The sequence below is a fragment of the Mauremys mutica genome, chromosome 1 (genome assembly GCF_020497125.1).
Source record: "Mauremys mutica isolate MM-2020 ecotype Southern chromosome 1, ASM2049712v1, whole genome shotgun sequence".
NCBI lineage: Eukaryota > Metazoa > Chordata > Testudines > Geoemydidae > Mauremys > Mauremys mutica.
The window spans coordinates 15,621,036-15,634,227 of record NC_059072.1 but is presented as its reverse complement, the minus strand read 5'-3'; the positions used below and the strand labels follow the sequence as shown (position 1 = coordinate 15,634,227).

Below are 13,192 nucleotides of genomic sequence, written 5' to 3'. Positions count from 1 at the left end.
TCTCTTGTATGCAAAGCTTCACAAATGATAAACTGCCTTGCATTTGAGGCTCACAATTGCAGACATTTTCTTTGTTTAGAAGTCACTGGTTTAAATCAGCATCAATAGGATTATTCAAACCTGATACAGTTGTTATATATCTTAAGTGACAGAAGCTTTGGCACCAGATACATAAACACGACCAACTGCGCAAAACCCTGCTGGACGTTCTATTATTACAGCATGAGTAACTTATGAAAAGAGAAAGCCATAACCTCTCTATACAGACATATGGATTACAACTGTTTGCAGTACTATTAGTAATTAAAAATTCAACTAAGTTCACAAGCTCCCTGCTTTACATACATGGATTAAGAACATGCCTGTGAAAAGGTAGTCAATATTCTTATGTTAAATTGCAAGCTCTGATATTGTTTGCTATTACTTCTAATGTCTTCCTTACAACACTGCTGCTAATACATCCCAGAACGATGTCTGCTTTTTTCCCCAACAGTATCGTGTTGACGACTCTCATTTAGTTTGTGATCCACTATAACCCCTAGATCCTTTTCTCCAGTATCCCTTCCTAGGCAGTCATTTCCCATTTTGCATTTGTGCAATTCATTATTCCTTCCTAAGTGTCGTACTTGGCATTTGTCCTTATTGAATTTCATCCTACTCATTTCTCCAGTTTGTCAAGATCATTTTGAATTATAAGATATTGAATAGAACCAGACTCAAAACAGATCCTTGTGGGACCACACTTAATATGCCTATACATCTTGACTGTGACCCATTTAGTTCATAGACTATCAGGGTTAGAAGGGACCTCAGGAGGTCATCTAGTCCAACCCCCTACTCAAAGCAGGACCAATCCCCAATTTTTGCCCCAGATCCCTAAGTGGCCCCCTCAAGGATTGAGCTCACAACCCTGGGTTTAGCAGTTCAATGCTTAAACCACTGAGCTATCCCTTCCCCCGTTGATAACTACTCTTTGCATACAGGTTTTGGAGTGGTAGCCATGTTAGTCTGTATCAGCAAAAACAATGAGGAGTCATCGTGGCACCTTAGAGACTAACAAATTTATTTGGGCATAAGCTTGCATGGGCTAGAACCCACTTCATTAGGTGCATGGAGTGGAAAATACAGGAGCAGACATAAATATATGAAAAGATGGGAGTTGCCTTACCAAGTGTGAGGTCAGTCTAACGAGACAATTCAATTAGCAGCAGAATACCAAGGGAGGAAAAATAACTTTTGTAGTGGTAATGAGAGTGGCCCATTTCAAACAGTTGACAAGAAGGTGTGAGTAACAGTAGGGGGAAATTAGTATGGGGGAAATTAGGTTGTTTTCTCTGAATACAGTTTTCCAATCAGTTGTGCACCCACCTTATAGTAGGTTTGTCTAAGCTATATTTCCTGAATTTGCTTATGAGAGGGTCATGTGAGACAGTATCAAAAGCCTTACTAAAGTCGAGATGTATCACATCTACTGCTTTCCCCCCCATCCACAAGACTTGTTACCTTGTCATAGACCAGTTATACCATGATTTGTTCTTGACAAATCCATGCTGCCATTACTTATTATCTTCTAAGTGCTTACAAACTGATTGATTATTTGTTTCATTATCTTTCCAGTTACTAAAGTTAAGATGACTGGTCTATAATTCCCTAAGGTGTTCTTATTCCCCTTTTTTATAGATAGGTATTATATTTGCCCTTTTCTGGTCCTCTGGGATCTCTCCCATCCTCCAAGAGTTCTCACAGATAGCCACTAATGGCTCAGAGATCTCTTCAGCCAGTTCCTTAAGTATTCAAGGATTCATTTCATCAGGCCCTGACAACTTGAAGATATCCGATTTGTTTGTTTGAACATGCTGACTTGTTCCTTTCCTATTTTAGCCTCAGATCCTAGCCAATTTGCACTGATATTCACTGTTAGTTGTTTGATCACTGCTAACCTTTTTCGTTCATGTTCACCCAAGCTGTCTTCCACCTTCAAATTCTCAACCAGTTCTTCCCTATTTGTCAGAATCAAATCTAAAACAGCCTCTCCTCTACTTGCTTTCTCCACCTTCTGTAATCAAAAGTTGTCTTCTATGCATTCAAAGAACTTGTTGGATAATCTGTGCCTTGCTGTATTATTTTCCCAACAGAAGTCTAAGTAATAGAGTCCACCATCACCTCCAAGTCCTGTGCTTTGGATGATTTTATTAGTTCTTAAAGAAAAAAAGCCCCATCCACCTCTTCTTCCTGGTTAGGTGGCCCTACTATAACGCCACCCTTGTTTTTTTACCCCTTTTATCCTTACCCAGAGATTTTCAACCGGTCTGCCTCTCACTTCTATCTTAACCTCAGTGCACGTGAATACATCTTTGCCATACAAGGCAACACACCTCCTTCCTTTTTTCCCTGCCTGTCCTTCCTGAACAAGCTGTATCCTTCTATATCAATATTCTAGTCCTGTGAATTACCACACCAAGTCTCTGTGATGCCAATCATGTCATAATTGTGGTTATTCATTAGTATTTCTAGTTCTTCCCATTTATTCCCCATACATCTTGCATTGGTAAGCGGTGAGGGCCGAGGGACGTGCTGGCCGCCACTTCCCGCAGCCCCCATTGGCCTGGAACGGTGAACCGTGGCCAGCGGGAGCTGCGATCGGCCGAACCTGCGGACACTGCAGGTAAACAAACCAGCCCGGCCCGCCAGTGGATTTCCCTAACAGGCCGCATGCCAAAGGTTGCCGATCCCTGATCTAAGATGTTCATTAGATTTCGCATTTATATTTCTTCTTGTCCCCCCTGGATTCTGACCCCTTGCCAGGTCTCCAAGTAGGTTAGGTCAAATTCTAGATACATGTATTCTGGTCCCGAAAACATATGCATTGATAAAGAAGCAGCGTGTGACCAGCGGCACCTCACACAATAGCTTTTAGCTACAGGATCATGGCCAGATTAGAGCCCTGAACATGTGAGCCATACCCTTGATGACCACTCCAAAAAACCAAATTCTTTGCGGTGGCTTTCTGCACAGCCTAGCCACCGATTTCAAGGATATATCCACCATCCTGCTGGGCATAAATATGTTGTCAGGCTGTTGGATTTAATGCAGAACAGAATTTAACTCATCATGTTTAATATGACAGAAGGAAAAAAAAAATTAAACCCAAAAGGTAAAACAAATATAGATAGAAGAAGCAAGAAGGAATAAGAATCCTATGAAGACAGTGTTGTGATAGGGGAAGAAAGATTTTCATGTTCTACTGTTTTTAAAGGAATAGGAGCAAACCTTAGATACCTCGTGAATACTACGGAGTCTTTAAGAAGATCCTCACCTATAAGTTTGTTTTCTTTCACAAAGCATCTGAATTCTGCCCCAGGAATTAATTCACACCATTTTCGAAGCACAAGCTACAGGGAAAAAAAAAATACAACATGTCAAAATATGGCTTAAGAGAACGAATTGACTTTTTTTTTTGTCAATAAACACACATTTTGGTCTTAAGATAGTACCCGCTGTTAAGAAAAATATCACAGGATACTCTTAACACAAGGGGAAAACCCCTCACAATTGTAATGGGTGTAATTATCTTGGCAAATAAGCCAAATTTCTTTGAAATCTTATCTTGTCACTTATTTACCTGTGAAAAATACATGTAAAAACAAAATTTTATCTCTAATACACCATAATTTTGCCCATTGGATCTCTCTCCCTATACTCCACTAGCATGACACAGAACTCAAATATGAAATGCAATAAACATTTAAAGACAAGCACGGCATTTCACAGATATGTACTTGAACACTGTTTTAAGCCTCAGGCTCTGCCATGCGATTCAAAAGAATACATCAGTAGCAATTTTAAGGACTCTGCTATTGTGCAAAAATAAGCCACTGTTAATGAGTGCATAAGATCCGAACAGTCACCACAGCTAAATGCAAGATTTAATTACCTAGCTTCTCATTCAATACAATGGACTCCGAAGATACTTCAACTTAATACTTAAAGGGATCACTAATGCACTATGCCTAGGTCAGTGGTTCAAATCCAGTACATTCAACAGTGACCAAGTCTAGGCAAAAGGAGTTGGTGCCTCTGTCCTGTTCTCAGTGGACAACGTAAAGCCACCTCAATTGGCCTGCCCACTGGCAGTCTCAGCAGAAAGGCTAAGGACTAAAATAGGCCATTTAGAGAATGAACAACTCCCTCAGCCATTCAAGTTTCCCCTCCTGGGTCAAAGTTGACAGGCTCTGGAAGAGTATTATGGAGAAGCTTGCAAGGCCACTGCTTGCAATGTATCTGGTGTGTGGACAAGCAGAGAGAGATGCTCGTTAGTCTCTGTAACTATTAGTCTGGCTTTTTTTCCCCCCACCACAAGCACTAAAGTGTTTTCTTGGTGTCATCCAAGCATAAGTATCAGCCCTCTCAAGGGTAAGATACTTAAATTATCTAGAGCCAGGAGAGGAGTCTTACCTCATATTCCAAGCAAGGATCAGGGGTATCATCAGTACAGTGAATAAATCTGGAAAAATAAATTACACTGTCAAGATCTATTGTACATAAAACTGTTTTTATTCAGAGCAAGCATTACAAACTGGAACCATGCATCGCAAAGGCATTGTTAAGCATTTCTAAGAGATTTTAACTCTGGAAGTAAAAAACAAGTATGGATATGCCACTGGCAAATGCCTCTTCCTTGGCACTCCCGGACAGTTACTCAAATGACCCACAGAGATCACCAATCACCAATTAAGGAAAAGCCTTTCTTGGGCATGAACTTCATAGAGAAGTTAACTTAAGACAGGTTAGAGAAAAGGGAGAAAATTATTTTAAAAAGGAGACACTATCAAGTTAGATTTGAGTCAAAGTTAAACTGTGTCAGAGCAACCTTCAACCAATAGAAAGGTTTCTACAACCACACACAACATTCTCATCCCAACTATTGCTTTTTAACAATGGGTATTTCCCTAGAAATGGTTGGAACATCAACACAGTAGCACTAGGAACCTCAAAGTGAAACTGACTTTCTTGGATTTTCATTGACCACGCTGAGAGAAATGCAAAAAGATAAACAGTACAAACACAAACAAGTACTCTTAATGATTTAAGAATTTATTAGTAGCAGAGAAAAGTATTTGTTTATCATGTATGACTGTTATATTGATGGTGTCCCTTCAAAGTACTTCTTCATTGCCAAGATATTATTTGCTTGCGATAACTACACTTTGCCTTCCTCTTAAATAGTTATCCTGACATGATTGCACTGACACAGAAATAGCACGCACTTTGATTTCTAGTTTCATTACATTGCTTGGAGCAAATGTCTCCAAGTACCTTTCTCTGGTAACTTCCTAAAGCAATGCACCCTTCAGTGAACCAAGCGATATCACCATGATTCTTACAGCAACAGTGGATCTACTTTTCCTTTCCATCAATGGGAGAAGCAAAGTAGTTTAACTTGCCACTGCCTATACCAGAGCATGGCATCTTTCTGAGTCAACAACAATAAACAATGCATTTAGAAGAACAGATCTTAAAAGACAGAAACAAAAAAACCCCCAAAATATCCCTGCTCCCATGTTATTCACACACATTAGATATCTGTAGGCAGACACCAAAGCTTTTTCTCTTGTGAGCTAGTCTCTTATTCCTTCGTTCATTAGCCAGTAAGAATAGAAGCAGTTATTCCAATGCCAACTATTATGTAATCTCTATATTTTCACCGGAGTAGTTATGAACACTACAATAAATCCTGTAACTTTCAAAGGAATGATAACAAAAGTATATCCTCTTTCTAAAAGTAGAGCTCCCAATCTCATTTGAGCTGTTAGTAAAATGCCTACTAACCACAGAACAGCTCAACCGTGAGGACAAGCTGGTTAAAAGGGTAACAACTGAGTGCCCTCCCAAAAGTGACAAGACTTATCCAAATTCAGTAAAGATTAAGTAAGTAAGAGGAGGTTACTTACCTGTAAGTGGAGGTTCTTCAAGATATGTGGCCCCTATCTGCTTTCCACTGAGGGTTTACACATGTGTACCATGTGTATAGAGCTGGAGAATTTAAAAGTAGTGTCCGTTGGTCCACGCACGCATCCTGACTCGTCTCAGGGTTTCATCTGGGGTGACAAAGGGCGGGGCAGACCAACCGCGTCTCCAGTTCCTTCTCCACTGCAAATCAACAGATCTACCGCCTTGGGGAAGGAGGGCAGGAAGTGGAGCCCCTATGCAGCCCTGACGAGGTTCTCTCCACCAGTGAAGGGATAAGATTACCTTGGGGGCGGAATTGTGAGCCTGATGCCCATGGTGTGATGAACAGGCGAGTAAACTTTCTGAAGCCTCCTCTGGAGGCAGCGAAGGCAGTGATGTACGTGCACGAGGCCACGTGACTCAGGAGAGAGAGGCAAGTCCTGGCTGGGACTGAAAGATTGTTGACTACATGCGTTATGAGCTCTTGCAGAGTCTGGAACCTGTCTTGTGGGAGGTAGGCTTGAGCCGTGATTGAGTTGATGGTGGACCCTATGAAGTCTAGGCATTGTGTAGGGTTTAAAGTTGACTTTTTGGTATTGATACTGACCCTTATAGAAGAAAGGAGGCCCAGCAACATAGAGATTGAGCCCTGAGCGTCTCGTCTGGATTATGCCACCATGAGCCAGTCGTCGAGATATGAGAATACAAGTACCCCATAATGCCTGCTGTGGGCTGCTACCATGGAGAAAACCCAGTGAGTATATGCTTTAATATGTGCTACAGCACATGAGATACTGACTTCCCTCATGTTGCATACTATGATCAGTGCTCCCTTCCACTGCATACCTGAATCTGCAAGCTGCTCCTTTTCTATGCCAGTTTGGTGCAGTCCTTGGGGACCTGGCAAGTTGGCAAGAATAGTCCTAAAATGGATCAAGTTTAAATGCCCCTCTGGTGCCTTTGGCAGATACTAAGAGATGTTACTGCTCCTCTCCCTTTAAGGCAGGAATTAAAAACCTTGCATTCCACCTTCAGCACCTGTAGGCTGCCTTGAATACAGGTACCAAGTCCAGCAAACCAGCAAAATGTCTGATAGACAACAGAATGCAACTGGGACACAGTGTGAAAATGATCAGGAGGGTCCGCCGAGCCACACCTTGAACACTGCATGCAGCTCTGGTTGCCCCATATCAAAAAAGATATATTAGAATTGGAAAAGGTGCAGAGAAGGGCAACGAAAATGCATAGCGGGATGGAACAGCTTCCATATGAAGAGAGATTAAGGACACTGATGCTGCTCAGCTTGGAAACGAGACAAGTAAGGTAAGGGGGGATTTGGTAGCGGTCTATAAAATCATGAAAGGTGTGGAGAAAAGTGAATAAGGAAGTGTTCTTTACCCTTTCCCAAAACAATAGAACCAGGGGTCACCTGATTAAATTAATGGGCAGCAGGTTTAAAGCAAACAAAAGGAAGTTACTTCGCACAATGCACAATCAACCTGTGGAACTCGTTGCCAGGGCACATTGTGAAGGCCAAAACTATAATGGGGTTCAAAAAAGAATTAGATAAATTAATGGAGGGTGGGTCCATCAAAGACGATTAGTCAAGATGGTCAGTGATGCAACCTCATGCTCTGGGTGTACTGAGCCAGTGGTTCTTAACCAGGGTACATGTACTCCTGGGGGTATGCAGACATCTTCCAGGGGGTACATTAATTCATCTAGAGATTTGCCTAGCATTTCACCAGGCTACATAAAAAGCAGTAACAAAGTCAGTACAAACTAAAATTTCATACAGACAATGACTTGTTTATACTGCTTTATATACTATAAACTGAAACGTAAGTACAATATTTATATTCCAAATGATTTATTTTGTAATTATATCATAAAAGTGAGAAAGTCAGCAATTTTTCAGCAATAGTGCGCTGTGACACTTCTGTATTTTTATGTATGATTTTGTAAGCAAGTACTTCTTAAGTGAGGTGAAACTTGGGGTATGCAAGACAAATCAGATTCCTGTAAGGGGTACAGTAGTCTGGAAAGGTCGAGAGCCACTGTACTAAGCCTCTAACTGCCAGAAGCTGGGAGTGAACAACAGGGGCTGGATCACTTGATAATTTCCCTGTTCTGTTCATTCCCTCTGAGGCATCTGGTGTTGGCCACTGACGGAAGACGGGATACCAAGCTACATTGACCATTGGTCTGATCCTGTATGGTCATTCTTAAGTTCGTAATGAAACACAACTGAGTCCAGTCAAAGCTAAAGTGGGAAAATGTTTAAAAAAAAAATAAATCTATGAATCCTTCTCTCTCCTGCTGGAAATTGCCATGAATGTTTCCCATAAGACAATGCACCGTTAGCCCTGAAGACCATCTTGAATGTATTCATTCTATTAAGTGATAGCACTGCCTATTTTATACCAAACTTACTGTGGTACTGAGTGTTAACAGGCACAGCCAAAGCCATCTAGTTACTGATCTGTGACAGATGAGGTTTTCCTTGAACACTGGAAGAAAGAGGCTGAGCAGAGTTCCTCTAACCTAAACACTTAAGGTTTAAAAGCACTGGGAACAGCAGCAAATAATTTGCACACATGCACAATTAAGAGATGCCAGGGACCCTATTTCTGAAACTGTGTCAGAACTTGTGTTTCAGACACTAGCAGGGGCTGAAAGACCTAACCCCCACAGCTTATAGAGCATTCGTGAAATATGGTTGGTCTCCATTTTACTTATTGAAATCTTATTAACAGGCAAACAGGAGAAAGATCCCTTTTTGTATATTTCACAAGTATACGAATCCCCACTGGCACATACTTGCTAAAACACTCACTGCATTGAGCAGATATATGCTGTTTAATTCCGCTTACCCTTTGCCCATAAAAAGGAGTGATGTGATTTACCAGGATTTACAATGCCTGCAGTACACATCACAGTAAAGGGGCCACAAATTGATTTGCAAATCACTGTAATTACTCTTGTGGATAATAAAACAAACCATCAAAGTTGTAATGAAAATTGTAACAGTTATTTTGTACCTGAAGAATACTACAGCCTTACAGTCCGATCCAAAGCCTGAACACAAGTCTTCCCTCTGACATGAACAGGCTATTCGATCAGGCCCTTTTTCTCTACCCTTGGATTTAATTTTTAGAGATTTTTACTTTAAGCACTTGAGGCAAGTTGGAGGAGGTGGTTCATATGCCACTCAAAAGGGGCCTTGCACCTAACGTTCTTTTAAGTTTAGAGAAACGATGGAAAACCGAACCGAAAGATACCTCCAAATGTCTAAGGGTATGCCTACACTATGAACATCAGTCAACCTACGTAAAGTTGACTTACAACCACCTCAGTAATTACTGCAGTGGTTCATATCCACACTGCCCTTCTTCTGCCAGTGGTGCGTGTCCTCACCAAGGGTGCTTCCATCGACTTAAGAGGGGACATGTCGGGGGCTGAGAGCCTGGGCTCTCAGCTCCACGCCGGGAACAGGGCAGCCACACTGGACTTCTTGGCTCCCTGCCTTTCGTCAACCTAACGCTGTAGCGTAGACGAAGCCTCAAATTGCAGATGGTACACTTGAGTTAGGTTAACCTACCACCTGTATTAGCAGTACATGCAGCAAAAGGCTGCTGTGTTATCAGCACACTTTTGTACAGGAATGAGGTATGGACCTTATACTCTCATCAGGAAAAGAGACTTAACAGCTTTCATATGCATTGTCTTCATCGAATCTTTGGGATCTCCTGCAGGGGACAGAGTCATCAACACTGAGGTGCTCAAGTGAGCCAGTATACCCAGCATGCAAACACTCCTCAAACAAAGATGCCTCCGCTGGCTTGGACATGTGCACCGAATGGATGATGGGAACATCCCAAAGGACATCCTCTATGGCAAACTGGCATCTGGAAAAAGACCCAAAGGACACCCAAAATTGTATTTCAAGGATGCCTATAAGTGAGACCTCAATGAAATGGACATGGATAACTGGGAGGATCACATTCAGGACAACAGCCTTTGGAACCAAGAATTTAACAAAGGTCTGCTAATACAGGTGGTAGGTTAACCTAACTCAAGTGTATCATATGAAATTTGAGGCTTTGATCTACACTACAGTGTTAGGCTGACGTAAAGCAGGGAGCCAAGAAGCCCGGTGTGGCTGCCCCGTGATCCTGGTGCGGAACTGCGTGTGGAGCAGAGAGCCCTGGTGCTCAGGCCCCCCCACCCATTTTCCCTCTTAAGTCGATGGAAGCACTCTTGGTGAGGATGCGCACTAGCACCACCGACAGAAGGGCAGTGTGGACAAGAGTTACGAGAGAAAGCAGTCCAGCTTGGCAGAGGAAAAAAGAGCTTGCAGAAGACAGAGCCCAAAGGGTTGAAACACCACCTTTAAATGTGACAGATGCAACAGATTGTCTCTCTCGAGTGGGTCTCTTCAGCCACGGCTGCCATAAAATAATTGAATAAATTCTCTCTCTCTCAGGGGCACATATCCATGGTTTATCCAGACTGAAGGATGCCTACTAGAGGTCTGACATGAGTAATTAACACATGAATGGAGGCCTCATTTGTTGGAAGATAGAATTAGAGAGGTAAACATATCGTTAGGATGAAAACAGAATATTTGTGCTAAATACGGTAAGTAAATAGATCAGTAGGTGGCGGGGGTGGGGGGGAAAGAATGTGAACCAGCTAAGATAAGAGGGGAGACAACCATTTACTAACAATTGACAAGATAAATTAGGAATGTAGAGATGAGGTAAGGAGTAGGTCAACTGTGGACAACACATGGACACAGCATCCTGCACAGGGATTGGTTCCTACAAGGTAACCAATCCAAAATGTATGATGCAATGTACAGTAAATGCAATGCAATGTGTAAATGTATATAAAGGAAAAGGTTTTCTGTACAGCTTTGGATGTGTGGTGTGCCCTATACCCACTCCTGTGCTTGAGTCTGATCAACACAGCATAGCTTGCTGTAAGCCAAATAAAAGAATCTGAGTGATGAAATCTGGAGTTTAACTGAGTTTTTTTGGATCCCAGAGAACTGGATGAATTGTTCTTTCAGAACTGGACGAGGTGTTCTGGATAAGCCAAGTGGAAAAGGTCTCAGAGGGAATCCCACTACATACTAAAATCATTTACTGAAAGGCATAAAAACAAAACAAGAAAGTTTTGTTTACAGGAGGGACAAGGTTTTCAGCTTGATACAGAATCCAGTTAAAACAGGGGAGTTCTTACTACCTATGAACTACATTAGGTTATTTAAAAAAAAACAAAAAAACAACTGGCTTAAGGTTCATACCACACACCAAACCCTGAATAATCTGTTTTCTGTTAAATCAGGTAGGTAAAATAAAATGCTTACATGAAAGAGAAATAACACTGACTGCACTGTAATTCGTGTGCTGTGTTCAAGTCCTTGTTACTCTATTACTGTTCCATGATGGAAGTTCTATATCTAACAATTTTAAAGCGATTGAAGTGCCAGCTTCATGTCAGAAGCCAAACGTTTAAACATTGGAAGTGCAGCCATTCATATTCAAGATGCTGTGACTAATCAGATTGTATATTATTTATGATCTGTACTACAGTCAGGGCCGCCCAGAGGATTCCAGGGGCCCGGGGTCTTCGGCGGCGGGGGGCCCTTCCATTCCGGGACCCGCCGCCAAAGTGCCCCGAAGACCCGCGGCGGGAGCCCCCCGCCGCCGAATTACCGCCAAAGCGGGACCTGCCGCCGAAGTGCAGCCCGGTCTTCGGCAGTAATTCGGCAGCGGGGGGGGAGGGTCCCCACCGCGGGTCTTCGGGACACTTCGGTGGCGGGTCCCGGAACGGAAGGGCCCCCGCCGCCAAATTACCACCGAAGACCGGGCTGCACGTCGGCGGCGGGTCCCGCTTCAGCGGTAATTCACCAGTGGGGGGTCCTTCCGCCCCGGAGCGGAAGGACCCCCCGCTGGCGAAGACCGGGAGTGAAGAAGCTCCTGCGCCCTGCCCCGTGAGAGTTTTCCGGCCCCCCCGGAGCGAGTGAAGGACCCCACTCCAGGGGCCCCGAAAAACTCTCGTGGGGGCCCCTGTGGGGCCCAGGGCAAATTGCCCCTCTTGCCCCCCCCCCGGGCGGCCCTGACCCTATCCACCCCCCTCAGAACACCCACAATCCAACCCCCCCCATTCCCTGCCCCCTGACCGCTCCCCCAACCTCTGCCCCCTCCCTGTGCCCTGACTGTCCCCAGGACTCCCTGCCCCTTAGCAACCCCCCCCAGCCCCAGCCTCTTACCGCCGGCTCCCCCTTGAACAGCCGCAGCGTGAGTCCGGCGGGACCTGAGCTCCGTCCCGCTCAGAGCCGCGTGGTGAGGGGGCGGGGCTGCGAGTTCCACGCTGAGCGGAGGGAGCTGAGCTCAGCCCGGAGCTCCCAGCCCCGCCCCCTCCCCACGCGGCTCTGAGCGGGGCGGGGCTCAGGCCCCGGTGGAGACACGCTGCGGCGCTGAGGACGCCGCTTGATGCGCTAGGGCTCCAGGAGAGGGGCAGAGGCGGGACCTCAGCTGTTCTCTTGGGGGCCCCTGCGGAGCCCGGGGCAAATTGCCCCCTTGGCCCCCCCCCCCCCCCCCGGGCGGCCCTGACTACAGTAGCACTTAAATTGGGACTCCATTGTGCTAGAGACAGCACAAACACCATCCCACCCTGACCTAATCAGCTTGGTATAAACAAACAAGACATGCAGGAGGGGAAAGAGGCACAGAGAAATGAGGTGATTTGCCCTTGGTCACAAAGCAGGTCATGGGCAGAGCTGGGATAGGAAACCAGGTCTACCCATTCAGTGTCTTTTCCATTAGACCACACTACCTCCCAAACAACAGAGCTTCTTTTACTAGTTGGACAGTTCAGGAGCACAAAAGGTAACAAAATATAAAGAAACGTCTAATAAAAAGTTTTTTGGCTGTTGTTTTATGTCTGAGCAAAAAGTTTTTTCATCCCACTAAATACAATCAAATCTATTTTTCTCTCTTTTTTTTACAAGCCCATCCAAGTGAGAGGACACACAATGTCTCCAGTTTTCACCTGCTCAGCATTTTACTTCCATATGCTAGTTGCATTTCTAATTTTTGCTTGCCAAGGTCTATGGCGCTGGCATTTAATCAATAGGGTAATTAATAGAGACAACCTTGTGATTCAGCAAGTCTAATCATTTAGCCTGTTTGACTGCTTATGTTCATATGAATAATTTAGCAGTTCAGGAATG

At 43.9% G+C, this 13,192-nt stretch overlaps 1 protein-coding gene across 1 annotated transcript in view; it reads right to left on the bottom strand.

Moving 5' to 3' along the window:
* The window catches only part of CDC123 (cell division cycle 123), a 74,004-nt gene that overhangs the window by 35,302 nt on the left and 25,510 nt on the right, over positions 1-13,192 (bottom strand). The window contains exons 7-8 of the mRNA XM_045029083.1: positions 4,456-4,504; positions 3,317-3,392 (exon numbers count right to left, since the gene is read on the bottom strand). Of these exons, the coding sequence (XP_044885018.1) occupies positions 3,317-3,392; positions 4,456-4,504 (125 nt within the window). The remainder of the gene's footprint in view (positions 1-3,316; positions 3,393-4,455; positions 4,505-13,192) is intronic.